General features: G+C 41.3%; 2 protein-coding genes across 4 annotated transcripts in view; both read right to left on the reverse strand.

The window, feature by feature from the left end:
- The window catches only part of Bend5 (BEN domain containing 5), a 46,609-nt gene extending 42,820 nt beyond the window's left edge, over positions 1–3,789 (reverse strand). Inside the window, exon 1 of one of the 3 annotated variants that reach the window (XM_026382132.2) lies at positions 3,517–3,789. In XM_026382132.2, coding sequence (XP_026237917.1) covers positions 3,517–3,742 — 226 coding nt within the window. In that variant the 5' untranslated portion in view covers positions 3,743–3,789. The remainder of the gene's footprint in view (positions 1–3,516) is intronic. The other 2 variants (XM_026382146.2, XM_026382152.2) reach the window with 2 other exon arrangements.
- The window catches only part of Agbl4 (AGBL carboxypeptidase 4), a 1,188,963-nt gene that overhangs the window by 238,183 nt on the left and 926,085 nt on the right, over positions 1–24,695 (reverse strand). The gene's annotated exons all lie outside the window — the stretch shown is intronic.

The following is a 24,695-nucleotide window of genomic DNA, read 5'->3' on the forward strand; positions in this document are numbered from 1 at the left end:
CACTGGGTCGGCCTACAGGAAGTAGTAAGGGAACCCTTGACCACAAGGAGAATTTATTGAACTCAAACAACAATAATAATATAGGTGTCCAGAGAGAACAATATAGAATGTTAAGACCAAGCCTAGAGGAACCAGTTTTAGCCCCTAATACCACAAATGTCGATACCATGAACAGGCTGGATTGCAGTTAGATAATGGCCAGCTCTCCAAATGGGTGGTTCTTACTTTTACAACCTGCTTGGCAAAATAAATGAGTGTGAGGAGATATCACACAGTTCAAAGGCAGCTCCTGTTCCCAGTAGAGGGAACAGGAGTTCCTTTGAGAGGATTTCCTCAAGTAAATGACAACTGAAGGGTAGGACAAAGAGGCATATGTAGAATGGAGGCTGGTAGCAGAGGAAGAGGAAGAACAGTGGGATTGAAAACTCAGAAACTAAGATTGTCCTCTGGTTTGAAAAATGGCCTTGAGCTATCTATGTAAGCTTCACGGACAGCATTTTCTTTCCTTCTCCTCATTCCAAGCCATGCTATGTGGCTGATAGGAACATTAGCTACTTTACCAAGGAGATTGCCAAACAGAGGCCTGACCCTGGAGGATCTGTGCTCCATTTCTGGCTGCCATTTATTAGCTATGTACCTGGCAAATGTCTGCATCTCAGTATTCTCATCTATAAAATGGAAATAATAATCATAGCAATATCTACCAAGGGTATCCAAGAGGACTAACAGAGATACAAGCACATATAAAGATTGTCAATAAAGGTGGGACTTTATTTTTCCTTGTACTAGAATTGTAATTTAGTGAAAAGAGAGCCATACACTAGGGTCCAACACAACTGAAGCCAAGGCATAAGCCACTGCGGGTGGTAGAGTACAAAGTCCCATAGCAGTTGGCCTTTGACACTTCTTGGGAATAAAAAGAGGTACATTTTAAAACAGTTCTGTATTGGCCTGGGCAAATACTAAGAAAGATACTTCTCACTTGAAAGCCATAAAGTGGCCCTGTTGCTACCTCTGAAACCATTCTACTGGAGCCAGAGAGGGAGTAATTAATAGAAATCTATTTACATAAAGCCACCTCTGGCCTTCCCCTTGAAGAATCACCTCCTCATACTTGGTGCCACAGAACAACTGTATTTATGTCCAGGAGATGCCAGATGAGCTCTTTAAAATGAAGTTGCAAGCAATTCTCGGAACCACCAAGTTTATGTCAAGATGGGGTTCCAAGGCACACAGGAGAGTTCTCCCAGGGTAAATAAATTGTCAAACTCACCCTGGTCCTTCCAATTAGGACCCAGGGCAGCAGCTTCACTTCAATTTAAAAATTAACCAGGTGATTGGAATTCCAAATGTGGTCTAGTCAACATCACACTTTTTTTCTTCTCCCAAGAAAAAATTGAGAGGTAGTGGGAAGCACTCTATCTTACTTTGCTCAAATGGGTGCTGCACTTCTCTGTATATATTCTGCTAGTTTCTAGATGTTGCCTAGATTTTTTTTAATAATCCAAAATATTAATCAACATTTCAGCTTGAAGGATGAATAGTTTACAGGTTCAAAATTTGTTGTTCTCAGACGACAACTATGAGTATCTGACTTAGGAGGACTTTAAAAATCAGATTTTAAATGTTGATTTTAAAATCAGAGATGGTGTGGGCTGCCATGTGCCTAAATGGTCTGTCTGCAGAGCCTGGAGGGCCAAGCACAGTGTGAATGAATGAATGGGTGGATGGATGAACAATCTCCAAAGGAGGAAGCCAGCCTTTACACACTAAAGCCCTTGTCTGTCGCTTACTTCCTCTGACATACATTCCTTCCACTGTCCTGGGGCCCTCCCAGATCCAGGAGTATGACACAATCATCAAAAAGCATGCTGTCTTTTCTTTTAGCAAAAAAAGAAGCTAAGTTTATAACCTAGTTACAATTTCTTCAGGCCTGTCTTCTTGGGGAATAAATTTCTAATCTCGTTCTTTAGTAATTAATAACAAACAAAACAGCAAAATAAAACCTAATCAGCTACAAAGGGTTCCCTTTTCTAAACCCTACTTCCATTTGCTCAGTATTTCTGGGGGTGTCTGGTGGTAGGTGGGCCTATAGTCCTATGCCCCAGGGCTTACAAGGCAGGTGAAAAGATTACAGCTTGTCAAAAAGAGGCCCAGGAGGTGTTGTTGATCAGCATACAGTTCTTCCACGCCTCCACTCCCTCAAACCTCCTTTGCAGAGGCAACATAAGGTGGTGGACAGGAAACAGTCACGAGGCTGAGCTCTACTACACTACTAAACTAACTTGCCACAAGATCCTGGGCAAGTCACTATATGAGGTTCATCTTTTAGGCTAAATGGGAGTAAGCAAAGGAAGCTGGAAAAAATAGAAAAGGTCTACAAATTACAAAACAATGACAATGTCTTCCCTTCTGTTCCTAACCCTGGTGTTCTCTTCTAAGTAGGAGGTAGGGTGAGTGACTGTGTGTGCCCACTCTAAGTAAGGCACATTCTTCTTAACCAGCAGCAGCTAAAAGGTTGCTTACCCAAAAGGAAGTGATATTTTCCTGTAGCCCACAAGTCTGCATTTAAGCCTCTTAGAACTAGCTTGTAAAGAGGGCCAGCTGTCTTCTCTTTACAAAGGAAAAGGTGCCTCTCAGCACAAGCACATGAGGTGGAAGGGCTGGTCTTGTCCTATCACCAACTCAACTTCAGTGTCATCCTCTGTCAAATGAGGATGAGACCACCTGCCTTGCCTAAGTCTCAGGCCCTGAGTAAGCAGGGAGGGTAGGTCCTGTGGTGACCTGGCCTAGAAGCTCTTTCCTGGCTTCTAACTCTCACTCAGAGAGCCTGTGGGTGATTTCAGAGATGGATGTGGAAGCTGAGGAATGCCTTAGAGCTTCTTCAGGAATGCCTTAGAGCTTCTTCCTCCTTACCTTTGCTACCTCGCTCGAGAAAGGCAGGAGAGTGGTGCCTAGTGCACTGAGGTTCAAGGCTTCCTTATCCAGTCTAATGATGGCCCAGATGGGACAAAGATGCCACAGATTCCTTTGGGAAGGAGAGATTCCCACTTAAAGATCAAACAATATGTGTCTTACTCCTCACTCCTAGGAGATGCTAAGGGCCTTAAAGGGAGAGAGACCACTTGAGAAACTTGAGACGGAAAGGAGCAGAGAGGGAAGGAACAGAGAGAGGTAGAGAGAAGGTGAGAGAGCAGTGATGGTACACACCAGCAGGGAGAGAAATGGAAAGTGAAGGAGCAGGGAGAATACAAAGAATCAGAAAGAGGACAGACAGATGAAGGCAGACTGACAGCGCGGGAGTGTCAGGGAAGCGGGAAGACAAAGGGGACCCTGTGGTCTTTTTAACTGGTCTGGTCCCTTACAGACACTCCATCCCTTAAAGAGAAGCCGGATAGGTAGTAGGAGGAGACCAGAGCAAGCACTGACTCCCCAGGCCCCCTCTGCCCAGCGCCCGGCCTCTTCCCGTCCGGCCCCCGCCCGGGTCCCACCGTCCCTCCCAGCCCGCTCGCTCACCTGCCAGCGCCAGGATCTGGGCCTTGTGGAGCAACAGCGCGCCCCAGTCGCGGGGGGCGCGCGGGGGGCTCTCGGGCCCGGCGCCCAGCTCCTCGGGACCCCGGTACACCGCGTACACCTTCTGGTTGTCAAAATCCAGCCGGGAGCGGGGGCTGAAGTCGCGCACGCACGACACGGGCAGCGCGTAGCAGACGTTGTCCTCCAGGAACCGCACAAAGGCGTACATGGTGGGCGCCGGGGGCGGGCCCCGGTCTGGCTGGTCAGCCCGCTGGGCGGGCGCAGAGGTGGGGTCGCGGCGGGGGGCGCGGGCCGCGCTGCCGGGCCGGGGGGCGGGGGCGGCTCCCCGGGACCGGGCTCCCCCCACTGTTATTGTTCCTGAAAGCACCGCTCTGCCAATCGGCTGCTTTCGCCTGGGCGCGGAAAAAGGAGGGAGGGGGGAGAGGGGGGCGAGGGGCGGATAAGGGGGGTTTGGAAGCGCACCGCCGCTCCGCTCGCAAAGTCAGACCGGAGCAATCACAGCCGGAGCGCGATTCGGGTAGGGAGGGGAAAGAGCGGAGAGATGCAATTGCAATAATAATAACAACAACAACAAATAGCATGGGGTGCGGTGGAAAGCATTGACTAAAATTCGCACGCTGGGCTAGAATTATATAGCCTCAAGGATCTCGGTGCAAAACAAATTGCATTGCAACAAAACTGCCTTACAAAGGAGAGTGTGTGAGAAATGAATGCAGCGAGAGTGCGTGGGGGCAATCCTAAAGTGTAAACTTGCACTTCTTGCAAGCGAGCAGAAGTTTGGAGTGTTTCAAATTTAGCCACTCTCTTCAGCTTCTTTAGTCCACAACCCCACACCTCCCCCCCTTCCCTCTTCTTTTTCTTTCCTTTTTCTTCTTCTTTTTTATTTTTTTGGCAAAACTGCCAGCACCTGCAGTGGGGAGGGTCAGTCATCTAGAAACATACCCCCAAAGCTGCCAAACCAGTTTTGGCCAGAACTAAAACTTATCTGGGCTTTCCAGTTGGACCAGCTGGCTGGGGTGGTGGAGGGCTTGTGAATGGCTGCTCTCATACTAAGGGAACAGTGGCACCCCTCTTCCCTAAGGTCTTTTGCAACAGAGTTACTCCTCCACAGCATGCCTGCCCCTGAGCCAGGACCAGGTGGGCTGAAGCAGGGAGTAGAAGGCTCTGGGGGCTGTGGTAGAGGCTAGACATTGCTGGATCACTTTCAGGAGATCAGGAATATTACTCCACTACTCCATGGAATAGCAGTCTTTGCTCTATCCCCAATTTAACAGTGGGAAGACCGGAACTTGGTCTCCCCCCCTCACTCCCCACAAGACTTATGTATCAGTGGAAGGAAACTAAGGGCTCTGCACTTGTAGCCTCAGTGGGCTTTGTATCAAATATTGCTACTTAGATCCACATTGCCTAGCTTAGAGGGTCTCAATGAACCTTGGATGAAAAAGAATAAGTAAAAATCCACATTAACCCATCTCGGGGATTGAACCTAGGGACAATCCACCACTGAGCTACATTCCCAGTCCTTTTATTTTTATTTTTATTTTTTTATTTTGAGGCAGGTCACACTAAGTTGCCTAGCTCATTCATTCTTTTATTCAAGCAATCAGTATTCATTAGGTATACACTGCATGTCAGATTCTGGGATATAGAGATGAAAAGAAAGGACAAACACCTGGATTCCTGGACCTTGTAATGTTAGTGTATCAGAACTTGAGTCTCAGTCAGATTCCTTTGCCAAAATTAGGTTACTGTATGAATAACACACCTTCCCCCTCCTTGCAACCTTTACAATCTAGTCTGGGAGTATTAAGAAAACATAACTAGTAATGAGATTATAGTCAGAAAAGTATTCTTATAGAAGAATGCTTAATAGAGGTAGCAGACCCAAATATTATATTAAAAATCATTTTATGAATTTAACCTGTAACAAAAGACAAAGTGCACCAAAATGCCAGTGATTCTGTGAGTTTCTAGTATTGGTGGGTGATTTTGTTTTCCGTTGTACTCTTGTATTTATTTTCTTACAGTGTGTATACTTATATTCATTTCTATTTTTTCATACAATATTACTTTATAATAAAAAATTAACATTATAAAATTAAAGGACTGTGCTCACATTTCAGATCAGCTACACTAATGATAAAGAAGATAAGTCAAACCTCCCAAATTATTTCACTGTGATCTGGGGAGTACTTTATGCTATATACCAACACATAGCTCTCAGATCCAAATAAATCAGATCAAATTCCCTCAAACCAACCCACTGGTATATATGCAGTGCCAACCAGACATGAAGTTGTTCTGATGCAGATATGGATCATTTTGCCCTACACACTTGTAGAAAAGAGAGTCACCACTCGTGAGTTGTTCCAACATATTTACCTTCCTGATTATTATTTATTTTGGCTGATATTAAGTGAGTTTTTATTTTAAGAATTCATTTCTATGGTGGTCAATTGGATGTAATGTGTAGTAAGATTTCTGATAATTCACAAGACAGATCAGGCAGAATTGACAAGTGTTTATTAAAAAGTCCATGAAGTTCTAGATAGTGTTTGCAAAATGATTTCAGGTACACCAAGGCCAGTCTCCTCCCTGCAGCTAAATGAGGGTCAATCGGAAAACATGTTTCGTCTCTCATCACCTTTCTGGACATAGTACATTCCAGAGTATACTATAAACTATTTGACATTTCCCAAGACAGCATGTTTAAGCAGGTCCCTAACCCTTGTGCTTGCTCTGTCCTCATTCTGTTGAAGTTTTTCCTCACAGAGTGTATAGGTGACCTCAACTTACTGTGAAGACCAGTTCAAATCTCATCTCTTTTGTGAAGCTTTTCCTAACCATTCCATAGTCAAATAGTTTTCTGCATAGTTTTCCTTTTTTCTTCCTTTCTTCTTCCCTGCTCCTTTCTTTTTTCCCTCCAGATTTTTCTTTCACTGGTAGGTTAAAATTAGTTGTCTTAATAGGATCTGTTGTTAACATATTTGTACATGCACATAATATAACAATATAATTGGGTCAGTTTTCTTCTCAGTACCTCACCTCTCCTTCTCCTCCTCCCTCCCCTTGGTCTCCTTCATTATTGCTGGTCTCGCTTCTTTTATTTCTATTTTTCTATGTCTGAGAGAAAACATACATCTCTTGACTTTCTCAGTTCAGCTTATTTTGTTTAATATAATGCTCTCTAGTTCTATCCATTTTCCTGAAAATAACATAATTTCATTCTTCTTTATGGCTGAGTAAAAACTCCATTGTGTATATATACCTCATTTTCTTTATCCATCCATTCATCAACAAACACCTAGGCTGGTTCCATAGTCTGGCTATTGTAAATTGTGCTGCTACAAACATGGGAATACATGTATTACTATAGTATGATGACTTTAATTCTTTAGGATAAATACCAGGGAGTGGTATGGTGGTTCCATGCCTAGCTTTTTGAGGAATCTCCATATAATTTCCATAGTGGTTGTACTAATTTACAGTCCCACCAACAGTGTAAATCCATATCTTCTCTAGCATTTATTATTGTTGATATTCTTTTTAAAATACCTTTATTTCATTTATTAATTTTTTTATGTGGTGCTGCACATTGAGCCCAGTGCCTCACACGTGCAAGGCAAGTGCTCTACCACTGAGTCACAATCCCAGCCCTTATTGTTGATATTCTTTTTTTAAAAGTATTTTTTAGTCGTAGATGGATACAATGTCTTTTATTTATTTTTATGTGGTGCTGAGAATTGAACCCAGTGCCTCACACTTGCAAGACAAGTGCTTCACTACTGAGCTACAGCCCTCAGCCGGGGTATTCTTGATGACTGAAATTCTAATTGGAGTGATATAAAATCTCAGGGTGATTTTTATTTGCATTTCCCTAGTTGCTAAAGATATTTAGCATTTTTCATATATTTGTTAAGTTTATATTTATTCTTTTGAGAAGTGTCTGTTTAGTTCATTTGCCCATTTATTAGCTGTGTTTTTCTTATGTTTGAAGATAAGTATTTTGAATTTCTATATATTATGGATATTGACCCTATGTTGAAAGAATAGGTAGCAAGGATTTTCTCCCATTCTGTGGGTTCTCCCTTTATGCTCTTGTTTCCTTTACTGTGCAGAAGCTTTTTAATTTGATGCCATTCATTTATTAATTCCTAGTATTATTTCCTGATAATTAGGAGTCCAATTGAGGGAGTTATCACCTACATCTATATGTTGTAGTGTTTACACCACATTTTCTTCTAGCAGTTGTATAATTTCTGTACTAATTCCTAGGTCTTTGATCCACTTTGAGTTGCCTTTTATACAGGGTGAAAGGCAGGGATCTAGTTTCATTCTTCTCTATATGGATAACCAGATTTCAGGCAGACCTCTTTGTACTATTTTATTTCAGAACCTTTTATACCCACTCTATTATGAGAGCTCTTTAAGGCAAATTCTAGTAACTTCAGCATTTCAGGTACCTAGCCTAGGGCTGAGGAGCAAATGCTTATAGAACAAATGTATTAAAAGGAGACACAGAGAAAGCATGAATAACAGATGACTTCCAGGGTTGTTCTTAAAAGCCTACTCCTCCTTTTCAAAGTTGGAGCTGAATCCCAACTCTGTCTTTCCCATCCCCAGTGACCCAAGGGCCAAACATTGCTTCCACTCCTGACCAAAATATTCATGAACATATTAAATATCACTGTACCCTTAGGTTCAAAAAAATTTCCCTTGCCCAAGTCAACATAAATCATTATCATAAGGGAGTAGTTCCATTTCCCAAGAACCTCAAAAGAAGAAAAGAACAGACAATGAAAATGGATGCCGACAGAGTCAAATACACACAGACTCCAGTGCATTTTGCATATAGGTTTACAGAATGGATTATGGAGAAGCAGTGGCCGGCACAGGATGCTCAGAGACACCACCCATGGACAACAAAGACATCCAGTTTCTGCTTCCTGTATGACTCACACATTCAATCTACTGACACAGGTCACATGGAGAATCCACCCTGTGCCATACTGTGCCTCCCCCTGCCCCCACAGGGTGAAAACTGAGTCACAGTACCTCTGCTTGGACCAGAGACCAGAGCCCCAGGCTTTATCCATCCCAGAAACTCAAGATGTTGGTGATTCATCCATTGGCAAGCAAAGATAGTTCAAAACTACAAATTCCTGACTTAAAGAGGCCATTTAAATCATCAACTTCAACCAAATCATGGTTGAATCCTCTCTTCAACATTCTTGCCAAATGGTCATTCAAATGCCTTTGATGCAGTTCTGATGTCAGGAAGTTTACTGCCATCCCTTAACTTTTGGATACTACTAGCTGTTAGAAAGATCTTTCCTTGCACTGAGTCTTTCACCTTGTAGCTGCCAGAATAGGTTTACCAGAGTCTCGTGTCAGCCCTTCAGATATGGGAAAATTCCAGCTCCTGTCTCCCCTGGATCTTGTCTGTCTTGTGCACAGACATCTTCACTTCCTTCACCTATCTCTCCTAATAGGATCTGGGTTCAGCGATGATCATTGGAATATATGCTTGTCCTTCCAAGTTTACTGTGACCATGCATGCTAGGCACTGTCTATACGTGATAAAATTTCACACCAAATCCTTGAAAAGAAGGTTATTACCCCCCTGACATAGTCAAGAAAATTGAGTCTTACGCAAAAGAGTTTGGCTCTAGGGAGCTCTGGAGAGCTCATGGTCATTTTTTTTTCATTTTAGTCAGCTTGCCTTAGCAGTGTGGGGAAAGCCTGGAGGGGAGGCAAGCGTGGGGAGAAGAAGCCTGTGATGAGGCTGCCTGTCCTGTCCCACCCCTCCCCTGGCTCTCTTTTTCTGTGTGCCAAATGTACTTTGCCTCTCATCCAAGTCATTTTAATGGAGCAGAAAATGTACACATCTGGGGCAGCTTTTCAGCTGCGTCTGCGTCTCCATTATGCTCTCCTGTTGAGTTCTGCAGAGCCTTGGGTTCGTGTCAAACTCCTTTGGCTAAGCCAGCTGAAGCATGTTCGGTGGCAGTGGGACTTATGTTTCACATTACTGCATGGAATTCTCAATGTACTTTGCAAAACTATTTTAAGGAGACCTGGGTTCTGTGAATTTTTAAAGCAATTGGAGCGTGTCTTTTCAACCTCTCTGCTAATGATTGATCACATTTTTTTCATGATTTTGCCTTTTTTCCTGTAATGTTTGATTTGACTTTTCAAGTCTCTCCCTTTTACATTTTTTAAAGACTTTTTTTTTCAGAGTAGTTTTACTGAAACTAAGAGAAAGACACAGAGATTTCCCATATGCCCCTTACTCCCTATACATGTAGCCTACCCATTTCCAACATCCCCATAAGAGAGGTACATTTGTCACAACTGATGAACCTACATGAACACATCATTATCACCAGTAGTCCATGGCTTACATTAATGTTCACTCTCAGTGTTATATATTCTAAAGGTTTAGGCAAACGTATGATGACATGTGTCCACCACGATATATAGAGTATGTTTGATGCCCTAAAAATTCTTTGTGCACTACCTATTCACCCTCCCCTCTACCCCTAACCCCTGATACCCACCAGTGATTTTTCTATTATCTTTACTTCCCTGAGTCCCAGTTTTCTCACCTGAGATGATATTGTGTAACCAAGGCAGGTTCACCAGGGAAACTTAAATGGTATTCCAATCCTAGGTCCTATTTCCTGAGAGCTGGATTTAGTGAGTCCAAGGAGGCATGGGTATTGTTTTGTTTTGTTTTGTTTTTAAAAATCCCCAGATTAGTCAAACATTAGACAAAGTTGAGCACCTCTGAGTTATAATATTTTAAGGTAACATATCAGACATAAGAAATTCTTATCAAGTCTTAGATATTACTACTATTTTCTGGGAAAATTTTCTGAAATGTCTGTGTAACATCAGGCAAATTTGATCTCTGAGTTATAATTTCTTCATCTGAAAATTGACATGTGATTTAAAAATAAGACAGTATATTATAGTTTTAGGCTCTGCATCCAAATTATGGTCTATTATGGGAAGCTTTACCATACTATGTGTGCACCATGGTCAAGTTTCTTAAGCTCACCAAGCATCATCTCTTTAGTAGAATATTAATACAACTTCCTAGTTTTGCTATGAGTATTAAATGAGATAGTGCATGTCAAGTGTTAGGCACAGTGGCACATAGTGAGTCTTCAATGAAATGATAGTTGCTACTTTTGTTATTACATAATTATTATTATAGTTACTATAAGAGTTCTTATCCCTATTCTTACATAGAGTAGGGTGCTCAATAAACTTTAATTCAGTAAAATTGACTATAATAAGCTAAACAATGCTGATGATTTTCCAAGAAGCACCCCAGAATGCCTCTATCCAAGTGCCTTCCTCTTTAATGTATACCCTGTAGTCACAGGTCACAGTCACCAAAGAAGCTCTCAGATCTCAAATGTTTAAGATTCTCTGAGGCTATGGGTCTTGTCCAAACCTGCAGAAAACACTTTCAAAATATTGTGTTTGGGGCCTTTAATTCTTTCAAATTGACTTTGTTAAATATTTTTTAGAAGAAATAAAAACTTATGCATTGTACAAAATGTAAACTGCAGAAACATTTATAGCAACCTGAAGCCTTGTGAATGTGCATCTTGGCTTGAACTTCAAGCCAACCACAGTCAAGCCCAACAAACCAGACTGTGGCTACGTTATGAGCTCCTGTGGGTCACAAATGGGAGTTGGTCAGCTGGATGATCTAAATCCCATCATTTTACTCTAGCAGTGTGCACTCTATAAAAGCAACACAAAACAAGTGGATTCCCATTGTTTAAAGAAAAACAAAAAGAAGATGAACAGAAGAGACTGTCATGAGGAACAACATTTGAACTGGTTTTGAAAGGAAAAAAAAATGGGGCTACATTGGAAAAATGCACTTGCCTCAATCCTGAATTTCAGTTGGGGGCCAACTGGTTTGAGTTGCTGCTTCTGATTCCCCTTTTAAATTCATTCATTCTGTGTTTTTTCCTCAGGAAAGTCCTCCCTGGCTCTGATCTCCCTTGGAGTGTTGCATACTTGCATGATTTCTAGATTTCTTAGAGTTTATCACAGTACATAATTATGTATTTATTCTGTGTATGCCACTAGATCAAAATCTCCATTAGAAAAAGGACCCTATCTGTTTTCCTCACTGTTGTATCCTAGCATATGGAAGACCTTAAATAAGCACTTATTGAAAGAGTATGTATATAAAACATAGACCCTGGAAAAGAAAGAGACACCCAGAGGCAAGAAGAGAGAGGAATACCAAGAGCCCTATTCAGTTCCTCTGTCTCATCTTCCTTTTGAAAGTATCTCTCTGTTTCTATGTCCCCAACATGTCTGGTTCTCACAATCAGGCTCAAGAAAAACCCCTTTTCTAGTTTTCCCTTTGCATGACTAAAAAGGACAACATTTTCAAAATGTTTTTAAAAATATGAAGAGAGAACAAAATGGAAATAACTATAGAAAAATGCATAGAAAGGAAAAATAGTCAAATTGACATCACACATAGTTGACATACACTAATGCCAATAATGACAAAACAGTATCAGGAAAGTTACTGACAATGGGCCTCCCAGCAAACAAGACGGTGATCCTGCATCATTTCACAAGGATAGAATTCTTTCTTGCTCTGCTGTTAGCTTGAAGTCATTATAAGCATCTATTCAGGGTGATCCCTGCAGCATTCTAGTCTTCTACTGATTCCAACATTATTTGAATTATCTTCCCTCAAAGAGCATATGTTAGTTCTCTGTTCAGCCTCTGTTCATCCAGTGACTCAAAATGCCTGCCCTTCACAGGCCCTTATAGGACCAGAGTATGACTATTCTGTCATTTATTCCTATGTTTTTGTTGGATAACTCTAGGTTACCATTCTGGGTCAAAGGTACAAGTGAGAATACCATTCTGAGGGTTAAGTCATCTTAGAAGTAGTCATTATAGAAGAACTATGAACTCTGGACTATTTTCTTAAGTATGTCTCATAGCCACACCATAAATTCAACACAAAATCATAGGAAAGGCAATGAAGACAGAACTAACAATTATTGATGTTCATGACAGGCACTGTACTGGCTGCTTAATATATTAGTTCTTTTATTATTTACAAAATATACCATAAGGTCTGTACAATTATTATCTCCATTTTTCTGACAAGGAAACGCATGACTTAGAGAGGTGAGAGAAGTTGTTTAAAGCCACATAGAGAAGACTTAAACTTGTGTTTCTTTGATCCAAAGCCTGGATTTCGATAGCTGTTTGGAAGCTGACCTTCCTCAGTTCCCCAAGGCAGTGAACTGCTGAAAATTGACTGTGGGACTTAGTCTCTCCAAGAGGCTTGAGTTTCTACCTAGAAATCCAAAAACTAGACCTTATGGGAAATTCCAATATCTATTATCCCAAGCATTCATATCTTGAGTAACCAATAATCCTGTAAATACTCAAGATTTAAGGGCATTTTCTAGGGTTTCTTAAATTATGGCCTCTCTATTCCAGAGAACTGAATTTTTGAAGCTCTCTGAGGTTACCAACTGATCAAGCAGATTCCTCTTGTTTTATATCCTCTATTAGTCGTGGTCAGGGAGTTGGTAATCACCTAGTGTTACAGGGTGGGGATAGAGGCTTCTCTGAGTCCCCCTCAAAAAGGAATCAGCTCCAAAGCACTCTCTTTGAGAAGTGTTCAATTTCCCCCCATGCCTACAAAAGTTTTTCACCCTGCAAATGATTGGGTGGACCAGAATAACAGGAATAATAGCAGTGGACGGACATTTAAGGAATGCTTGCTTTGCCCCAGACTTTACATGAATTTTTCATAGGGCAGTCCTGGGTGATGATAGATGCTATATCATGCTTAGTTTCATTTAGAAAATCAAAGCATGCTAGGTTATTTGCCCAAGGTCACAGAGGAGTAAATGGTGGAGCCAAGATTCAATCCAAGGTAAACCATTTAGCTCTAGAGCCCCACCCCTGCACTTCTACCCCAATTCTAGATCCCTTTGAGTCTTAATCTTGCCTCATTGAGAGGTCTTGTGCCCTTTGGCTAGGATGGGGAGATGCTGGAACATATATTCTCAGAGTATCATAGTCTGGTTTCTTCAGGGATGGCTAGGCCCCTTTGTTCTGTCCAGGTAAGATCCTGGCAGGTACTATCATTCACTTTCCAAGAAGTACTCCAGAGTCCCCTGATATTTACATCCTATGTCATGGTATGTGGGAGAATATACCAAGTCACAACATAAAGACTTACTTTTGTTTATTCAAAACTTATTTAGTAGCACAAAATGGTCACCTATTAATGCCAATCAAAAATTTAAAAGCTCTTGACTTCTAAGGTTTTATTCTGTGATGGCAAAAGGATATATATATATCCTTTTGCCATACATTTTTTCTTTTTTGGTACCAGGGATTAAACTCAGGGGCACTGGATCGCTGAGCTACATCCTCAGCCATATTTTATATTTTATTTAGAGACAGGGTCTCATTGAATTGCTTAGCACCTCACTTTTGCTGAGACTGGCTTTGAACTCGCGATTCTTTTGCCTCAGTCTCCCAAGCTGCTGGGATTACAGCTATGTGCGACTGTGCCCAGCTCATATTTTGTTTGAATAGCTCTTTTTCATTTATTCTTTTAGTTCTGGTAGTGGATGTTTTGGAGTACAGAATATCAAAGCCCTATCTTATCAGGCACAACTTTTTTATTTGAAAAATATATGGCAAAAATAAATGAAAAAGAGATACTCTGCTAAGAGCAAGGTATTTTTTTTTTCTGGGACTTAAGATGGACAGGAAAAAGATCCACATGGGTACATAGGAATTCTGGAAGAGCGGCTACGGAGAAGTTTCTCTTAATTGGTAGGCAGAGTAAGTAACTGAAAGGATCCTACCTCCTAGCCTGTTAATGTGCCCTGTCATATTGGTGGTCCACTGAATGGTCTGCAGTCACTGAGCTCTGCTTCTGGCTCTGGGATCTATTCTGGAGAGGTAGCACTTTTCCCAAAGTGAAAAGTGCATGGGCTTTGCACTCAGTTTTGGGTTCCATTTTTGCTCCATTACCAAGGTGCTGTGGGACCTTGGGGAAATCTCTGACTCAGGTGTTTGACCTGTCAGAGAGAACCTGATACAGTTGTCATGATGTTTAATTGATACAGTGCAGTTGAAGTGTCTGGCAAGCACAGTGCCTCTCACACAGTAGGTTTCCTAATATTGCTATAGATTCTGTATTTTACTTTTTTATTTTTTTTTAGAAGTTCACAAGGTAACAACAAGGCCAGATCTCTAGGATGAGTTAATTTGGAGTCAAGTATTATTTCCTCTGTCCCTGATGGCTGGGCAGTATCATTGCATGTAGGCCACCCACCATCCCTTCCTGGCCAGTGGGGCAGTCTGCCTTATTTAAGAAAACTGGAATCTCACTGAGATCTCTACTTTTATGGCATTTGGGGACTTAAGTTGAGTTCAGGATTTTATTGTCTGCTTTTATAATCGTGTCCTGATTTTGCATATTTAAAGCATGCCTTTGGAATTGTGAAACACAGTGTTCTCAATCATAAAAAGGATGAATTATGTGTTGCCTTTCTGTTTCCCTTTCTGGATTTTCTTCTTATCTCCTTGCATGAATTTTTCTGTGATGCCCTGCCTTGTCCTAACTTAGCCAAGACACTAGCTGTGGAAATTTGGGCAAAACTCTTAACTCCCTTTAGACTCTTACTTGTTCATTCATTCATTTACTATTGAATGATTTGTTGAAGGCTTACAATATGCCAGAATCTCTACTTAATACTTGGAATACAGTAGAGAAACACACAAACAAGTTTCCTTATACATAAAATGGGAAAATGAAATGTCTTTTAGGATTATTGAGAGGACTAAATGAGATAATATTTGGAAAAGAGAAGAGGCAAAGAAGAGGTTGCAAATTTATTGAGCTTCTTATTCTGTCCCTAGTAATGTCAGATGCTTCACATACAATCCTCATAATAACCTCAGGAAGTGAATGCTATTATCCCTGTTTTAGAGACACACCTACTGAGGTTCAAAAAGGGGAAGTGAGAGCCCAAGTCATGCACTGGATTTGAACCTGGTATGAAATCCATGTGGTTCACACCTGCTATATTTCCCAGTGGTCTCTGCACACTGCTGATCATTCAGTAGGTATGTTAATTCCTATCACCAACTCCATGCAGAGTCTGGGAGGCTAGCTCCTCTTGCTACTAATGATAGTAGAGTCAGGGCTGCCTGATCAAAAATCCAAATTCCTGTTCCCTGATTCCTTGGGGAATAAGAGGAAAAGAAGACTCATAAAATGAAAGGGAGGGAGACATTAGGCTCCCTGGGGAAGTCACTGGGGAAGGACTCTGAGGGCCTCTGGTAGGCAGATTCACCAGCTCAGGAGACAGCTGTAACAGGGACTCTTGGCAATAGGAACACTCTCTTTTCCAAGCCAACCCATCTTTTGCTATGACCTTTAAAGATGAAATATTTAAAACTCTATCTCTTTGACTCGTCTCCACCCCAGGTGGAGGCAAGCCTCAACTATACAAAAAACAAGGTGTCTTTTTCCTCTTGATATGCTCAATGTCTATCCAAGAAGAAAGAGTTTGCCAGGAAATGTTCACTTAGGGCCTGCACATTTTCAAGAATCTGAAAGCAGAGTAGGAAGTGAAATCACTGTGCTTACAGTTGGCAAAGGGGCTGAAAATTGCCCCTAAACTAAACAATCTGGATCTGTGCACCCTTTTCTCTTCCATCTCTCTTTTTGCATGGGTCACAGCAAGAGAACATAACAGATTTAGCAGCATAGAAGCCAGGCAAGAACTGTCCACATGTTTTTAACTTCTTTTTGGTATCAAGGAAAGATCATGCCAGAGAGTGCTTTTGCCACTGGGAAAACTTGTGAGGGTTACCAGAATGAAAAGACAGACACGGGAGAAGCAAAGCTGAGCTTTGCATGCAAAAAAGGGAAAAAAGGAAAAAAAAATCTTTTTCCTTGGCATAGAGAAATTTCATCCTGAAGGTTCTTTTTTCCACTTTTCTTGGCATTGTAACAAACACCTTAAAATAGAGTCATAAAACAGAAACAGATTCTATAGAAGCAAGAAACCTAGACTAGTGACTTCAGAGAACTTATAGCTCAAACTTTTTGTTCTATAAAACTAAAGCCAGAAGGACAACAACTTATCCAAAGTTGAGTGTTCATCATTGACCAAATCAGAACTGGAGCCAAGCTTCTTGTGGGCCTTTCCTCTTTCCTATACTGCAATGCTTTCTCTTGATTATAGGGAAAGATTTTAATAAAGGTTATCTTGTCAACTCCAAGGGCATTAGCTTAGCTAATTCTAGAGAAGCATATAATTCAACATTTCCAAGGCTTAGCACTGGAAGAAGGCTCTCTTGGCTGGAGAGAGGGTGGTAAAAGGACCTGCTAATTTTCTCTCCTTAAGTGTCACCTGCCTTTCAGAGCTTATCCTATTTCCATCTCCATGCTCTTCTGTACGTACACTCTATGCCCCCACACCTATCAAGGGATGTTGTTGATTCTCTAACACTCTGACCAAAGCACGAACCCAACCTATTTGGAGGGGGGGAAGTTTACCCTGAAAGAAATTGGGGTAGTCTTAACTTACAAAGAGACTTCACTCAAACAAAGATAAAAGAAAAAGCAGTAGAATGTAGCAGAATGATCTGAGCTCAAAATCACCCAAACTCAAGTTTAAATTATAGTTCTCTATTTTATATGGTTCCCTCATCTATGGGATAGGGAGACTATTTCTAGGACATTTGATAAAATTAAATGAAAGATCATACAGAAAACATATAGCACATATCTTTGTATACAGTGGACCCTGATATTCACAAAACATAAAAAAGTATTGATATAAAAAACACAGGCTTATGGTCAATTATTCAAAAAGTATATCCTGGCCCAAACCCTATACCAAGTAGTGAGACAGAGACAAACAACAGTCATCATCCTGCAGGAAAAATTTTTTTCATGGGTATTATGGATTGAATTGTGACCCTCCTCTCAAAAAAGATATCTTGAAATCCTAACCCCAGTATCTGTTAAAGTGACCTTATTTGGAAATGAGGTCTTTTCAGATAGAATCAAATTAAGAACATTGGGGTTTCCCTAATCCAATATGATTGGTGTCATTATAAGAAGAGAAAAATACCCTGTGGAAGACAGAGACACATAGAGAGAAGGCCATGTGAGGACAGAGACAGAGATTGGAGTGATGTAACTGCAAGCAAGCTAAGAAAAACCAAAGGATCAATGGCCACCACCAGAAACTTGGAAGAGACATGGAGGGGTCCTATCTAGTGCCTCAGAGGCTCTTCTGACAGCTTGATTTTGAGCTTCTAGCCTCCAGAATAGTGAGAGGATAAGTTTCTGTTGTTTTAAGCCAACCAGTTTGTGGCAGCTCTAAGAAACTGATATAACTAAGAGATTGCCGGGGAGCAAATGTACTCATTGCAATACAAGAAGAAAGTTATCCAGTTCCCTGAGCTGAGCATGTTACACTTTATTATGTCATCTTGGTTAAATCAGGAAGGCTTCCTGGGAGAATCCATGTGGGTGGAAATATGCATTCTTAGAGGTGGTTTGTCTCCGAAGAAGACAGCCTGTGCCTGTCTGAGGATGCAGGGAGGGCTTCCAGGAGAGGCTGGTTGGGCCTAATACCTGAAGGATGAATAGGTGTGAGAGGCTATGCAGGCTAGAAAGTCCAGTGTATGCAGAGGCAGAAAAGTGTGAAGTGTTTTTTAGAATTGTTTTAGTAGACTACAAATATTTGAGCCTTGTTAGGGTATGGTGTTGATTGATATTCATCTACCTTCTAGACCCCCTCCTCTATCTCAATGTCCCAGAGATACCTCATACTCAAAATGTCCCAAATTGAACTAGATCCTTTCTAGTTTCCATGCCTTCTCTCACTTGGTGAGTTATTCCCCAGCCCCCAGAGTAGCCTAGCTAGGGTCTCATAGTGCCATCATACTCAACTCTTGGAAATGGACTTCCTCTTCATCCCTGATTTACACAATCATTTCTGAGTTTTACTATCTCTGGTTCTGATGGATTCTCACTTGGCATAAGCTTCCAACTCTCCAGCTGTGCCTCTAGGCCATATTCCTTCCAGCCAGGCCTCTCTGCCAGATAATTAATGATCTGTAAACAAATGCTTAATTGCACCAGGGGAGCACATATTTAAAGAAACTTTGTGATAAAGCAAACTTGCAGAACATCTCTCTCACAAATTCACCCCACCTTCAATTTAACATTTAGTTTGGATTTCATTTCACACATTAAATTGAAAACTGTTTTAAAATAGGACCCCAAAACAAAAGAACAAGAATCTGCTCAAGGAATAGATGATATCTTGAGGTTTATTCATGTCAGGTACTTCTTCAGCCCATTTGGTCCTCAGTCTTAAGGCCTGGGCACTTGGTGAGAGAAAGAGAATTTGGACTCTTAGAAGAAAATGTGAATTTAATAAGAATTCGATATATGCTTAGTTTTTAAATTTATGTTCTTTCGCTTTATTTTTCACAACAATCCCATGATCTGCTACCTGTTGTTAAACAAGAAAGTTAAATACCTCACCCTGGGTAGCTGGAGCTGGTGAGAAGGAGTGGCTGACATTGAAAGAGGCGTCTAAGTGAAATATAATGGCATTATATCTCTAAGCACACTCTTTCAAACCGTTTAGTTTATCTAATCAGCCTTACTGCATTTTTGAAGTGGGCATAAGGTCGTCAGTGAGAGTGTGCCCTCTGCCTAGCTGGTTCTCTGAGAGTGGACTGCTCAAACAGAGTTGGTGGGTAAGAGGCCATGGTGAAATCTCTTCTGTTTGCTATTGCTGTGGGTTTGCACCCTTGTGCTGGGAGCCAGGGTTAGGTGCTGCACAAAAGTGGCCATTCCATCCACACATGCTCTTCAGAGAGGAAGCACCTTTGCTAGGATCTGCAATTGAATCTTCTCTAGAGAATTTGAAAAGGTGGTTTCTGTGTAGCTCTTAATGGTCCAGCTGTTGCAAGAAGAGGAAGCACAGCAACATTTTTAGAATAGTTAGTGGGGTGTGACAGAACCCAGAAACTGTACCCACAGGAACGCTCTCTGCTCATTTGCTTCAGAAAACACTGGTTGTTCATTGTGCATCTGTCCTGTGATAAGACCTGTACTCTCTTGTGGATCTTCAGACTCTCCCTCCTAGAGTGCTCCTTCCTGTCTGCACTCACACATATTCAAGACTTTCCTGGCCTCAAAAATGCAACAACAGCTACTAACCTCTCCCCATCCCTGCCTCTCCTTTACATCCTTTTCTCCTCCTCTTCACAAGCAGAAGATTTGGAAAGAAAGTGTTGTCCACACTCATCAGCATCTGCTCACCTCCTATTCACTACTCAGCCCCACTGCATTCTGGCCTTTGTCTCTACTGAACCTGCTCTCAACAGTCATCAATGACCCACCTACTGACTCAAGGATGATTTTTTTTTGTTTGGTTTCTCAGGATCATTCATACCACCAACTTTGTCTTTTTCCAGTAATCATTTTACCTCTTGGCTTTAGTAAACTTGAATTTCTTCCTGTCTCTTTGACAGTCTTCAGTTTTTCTGGTAGGCCCCTTAACCCCCATTTTAGATGTCAGAAGTCCTCAGAATTTTTCCCTAGGTCTCTGGCCTTTTTGTTCTGTGCACTCACACACCTGGTGTAAGCTTCTCTCCTGAGCTCTAAATGCACACAGCTGCTCACTAGACATCTAGATTTTGAAGTCTTGAGGACATCTCAGACATTCCAAATGCATCTCTTCAAACCTTTCTTGTTTTTAAGTGTCCCCTATTTTAATAAAAATACCATTGTCCACACAATGATCAGATCAGATTAGAAACCTGTGAGTCATTTTTGACTCCCCCTATCCTCTGTTCTTATTCATCAACTTCATTGATTCTGCACATAAATATTTCTCAAATCTATTTCCTAATCAATTGTTATTTCCCTGCTCTTAATCTTGCCCCTCACAGTGCATTCTCCAAACCAGAGTGATGTTCCTCATATACACATCTGATGATGTTACACTTTGAATAAGACTTTTCAAAGGCCCCTCATGCTGGGTATTCCTTTATTCTCTTTGCATCAGTCGGACTGGCCACCACCTTGTTCTTCTCATTTTCCTTTTACTCACTGATCCTCTCTTCCTTCTTTTTAAACTTTTATTTTGAGGTAATTGTGGATTCACATATACTTGTAAAAACAATCCAAAGATATGTAATATTTACCCAGTTTCTTCTAATGGTAGTATTTTACATACTATAGAAAATTGGCATTATTACAATCCATTGGCCTTATTCATATTTCACCTATCTTCCATGTACTCATTTGTTTACATGTGTGTATATTTAGTTCTATGTGATTGTAGCACATGTGATTCGTGTGACCATCACCACCGTGAAGATACAAAACAATTCTATCACAAGGATCAAACTGGCCTTTTGATTCCATCAATAGGCCAATTTCTTTTACTGATAGGTTTTCACACAAAAGCTACTTCCCCTACTTATAACACTTATACCATTTTGTTCAATGACATTTTATCTTTCAGATCTCAAACATCTAATCCCACACTTGTTTAGGACTCTTACTCTCTTGTCCTATTAGTACTCTTTGATCCTCATCTCCTATAATAGTATCTATTTTCTTATCACTGGAGAGATATTAAGGTGCATGAAGGCAGAGGCTGGGTGTGACTTGTTCACTTCTATACTCCAATACCTGGCACAGTATTTATAACTAAAGAATTCCTCAATTAAAATGGGTGGGGAATAACAGCTTATAAAGACTGATAAGTACAGTGGGGCTCCCTCCCCTAAGGAGCCTTTAGTCGTGAAGCAGACGACACTAAAACAGCAATCTGAATTAGAGCTGTGTTGGAGGTAAGCTCTGAAGATTTGGGAGATTTGGAGTATCCATTTTGTTTCTAGCTTTCGGATATACAGAGTACTGGCATAGCCAGTACTAGTAGAATCCTTGAGTTCCCATGTCCGTGTGCCCAGACTCCTCAGTACAATTTTTCTGTCAGCTAATTTGAGCAGACACTACAGTACTATGTCTAAAGACATGATTTCAGAGACCTTAACTGATAAATTTCTCATCTCCATAACCATAGATTGAGCAGCAATCTTGGTCATCAATTAGGTCCTGACATTAGCCACACAATAAACCCTGATCCTGGCCATGCAGTGGCCCTGATTCCAGTATAGATCCTGATCCAATACAACCATCAGATAAATAGAGTGTTTTCCACAAAGAGAACAGGTAAGGTAATGGCAAACTTCTGTGTAGCCCACTCTGACACAAGGAAAGCAGAACCCAAAGCATATGTTCTCCTAGGGGTGCAATGACATAAACATCCATTTCATGCCCTAAGTAGAAAAATAGAATTATTGAGTCTTAGAGAGCTAAAGCTGGAAGGGCCCTTAAAGGCATCATGCCCACTCACATCACCTTTTATAGTATAGAGAATCGGAAGTTGGCTCACTGAATATAGGAGCACAAATGTTAACATTTCATTTTAGCTTTGGATCTATCAGTCATCATTCACATTTATGAATCTTCCCTAATTAACTTTACCTAAGCATAACTGACCTTTGACTTAGAATCATTAAATTAAAGATTTCCCTCAGCCTCCAGCTGGCGCTCTTTAATATACTCTCCCCTACCAGCCAGTGACCTATTTAAAAGCACAAAACTGGCCATGTGAATCTTTTGCTTAAAACTCTTTGGTGGCTTCCTATCAGCTTCAGGATGGAGTCCAGGCTCCTTAGCCTCCAGATCCAGCAGAGCCCTCCTCCCTAGCTTTTTCTCTGGCTTCTCCTTATATTCTACTTTACTAAGCACAACATGCTGTTTTATGCTTATGTTGAAGCTGTGCTGGTTCCAAGAATGGATTTCTCATGAACCTTATTCTGGCTAACTCTTTACCTTCAAATTCACCTTAGCCATTATCTCTTCCCAGGAGTCTTTCCAGAGACCTTGGGTTGGGCGACCTCCCCCAACGCTGCCCTATTCCTATGCCTATCCCTAGCATGTGCTTTTGAACTTTCAATTGGAATGTCTTATTTGTATCTGCACCTCCATCAGTCAGAGCTTCTGGATGACAGGAACTACATCTTAATCATTTTTTCCCTCTTTGCTTAACAAAGCCCTTTCTTACCACAGCGTCCCACAGAGGCTCCAGAGCCTATGCTTTTAGTAATACACAGAGGCTGTCCCTAGGCCTTGCCCTTGGCCCCATCCTCCATACCAATGCATGGCCCACAGACTCAGATCTTGCTTTCTCTACTCTCATCTCATACTTGGATTTGCCTCTCCACTTGGACCATTCAGGAAGGATCTGGGTAAGCCTTTCTCATCTGATTTACTGTTTCACTTATGCCCTAGACCACTGACTCCCATCCCAGCATCAGGCTCTGCACTCTGCCTGTCTAACCTAACATGTTCTACTCCAGAGGACTGCCATGCTTCAGACCCTCAGTATCAACCCAGCATTTCAGGTCTTTCAATGTCTGAGAGAAAAGAGGAAATTCAACAGGGCTTGATCATACAGCATTCCAGTGAAGGTTAAGCAGCTCAGACTAGTATTCTGCCTGAAATCACGTGACTTGGCTTCTGCTGAATGCTAAAACTCAGACACAGCATCCTCTCTTATGTGAAAAGCATACTCCCTCTTCTTTCAAACAGCCCTTGAAGGCCCACTTATTTGTCCACTTCACACCTTGGTTAAAAGCTGTTACCTAGCACCATCTCTGGTATCCAGCCCAGCCTGGCAGGGAGAAGAGCTGGAGAAAGGCACAGGAAAGGGCTCGAGCTCACCCCAGTCTACCTTTGGCTGCAATGATATTCTGTCCTTCTTTGCTGCTGGGGTAGGAATCCTCTTTTGCATTTGTTTGGCACAAAAGAAGCAAAGCTATCAAATGCATTTTCTTGTCTATTTTTCTTTATAATTGATACTAAGCTTCTCTGTGAAGAAGCCTATACTGTCAATATCTTAAGGAAATCTAGTCCTGGTATAATGGTTGAAACAAAAGAATTATGAAATTCTCATGTTATCCATTGTTCCTAGAACACCAAGCTCTGAGGTGAAATTTTTGAGGCTATGAAAAGTCCCTTGGCATTAGACTAAATTGGGTTAAAATCTGGCTCTGCCTATCGGGAGCTGTAAATCTTGGGAAGGAAACCTGAGACTCATCCTATGTTCTACCCGCTTCCTTCCTCACTAACTACAGCTAATCTTTTAATAAGTCCTGTCAATTTCACCATCTAAATGGCTCTTCTCCAATTTTTGTTTCAGTTGCGAGATAGTCTGGGGGTTATGTATCTAGGCACTGGAGAGAGAGTGTTCAGTCTAGGATCCTATTTTCTTACTTAATATATAATTTTGGGTAATTTATATAATCTCTCAATGTCTCAGTTTTCTCATCTGTAAAATGGAGATTTAAAATCTCAGGCTGTTAACAAGATTCAGTAAAATAATCCCTATAAACTGTTAGCATAATTTCTGGCTCAGAGTAGGAACTCATGATCATTAGCTGTTATTATTCCTCATTACCTTCTTTGTTTGGGCTGTTACTCTCTCCAACTCCAGACTTCGACAAATGGCCCCTCTACTCTGCCAAACGATGACCATCCCTCTAAGGTCTCTTACCTGATTTCTCTCCTCTACTGTCTCTTCTTCAATTGACTCTCTGTGCCATAGTCAAAGTTTTCTTTGTAAAAGACATGTTCAATCAAATGACTTCCATATGAGAAACCCTGCCATGATGTTTCATCATGGAGTTATTTGAAGATAAAGCAAGAGGTTCCTAGCTCTGCAGAAAAGGCCATCAATCATCAGGGTCCCCAGACATACCCCAAGAATCCTGAGAAGAAAGTTTATACCCACTCCCCATTTTAATGCCTCGGGTTAAGTAAATGTTCCAAGGGCTTGTATTTCTTCCACTGGTCAACCTGGGATTTACTCCTAAATCTCTCTGAATTCAGAGCCTATGCTCTGTTCATTTACATCTCCTCACCCACCCTGACCATTCATAACTGGCAGTAACAAGCAGCATCTGATAAGCAGGACAGGAAGTGCCTTAAGTAAGAAAGAGGAGCTGGGAGGAAG

This window comes from Urocitellus parryii, chromosome 11 (genome assembly GCF_045843805.1).
Source record: "Urocitellus parryii isolate mUroPar1 chromosome 11, mUroPar1.hap1, whole genome shotgun sequence".
In the NCBI taxonomy this organism is placed as follows: domain Eukaryota; kingdom Metazoa; phylum Chordata; class Mammalia; order Rodentia; family Sciuridae; genus Urocitellus; species Urocitellus parryii.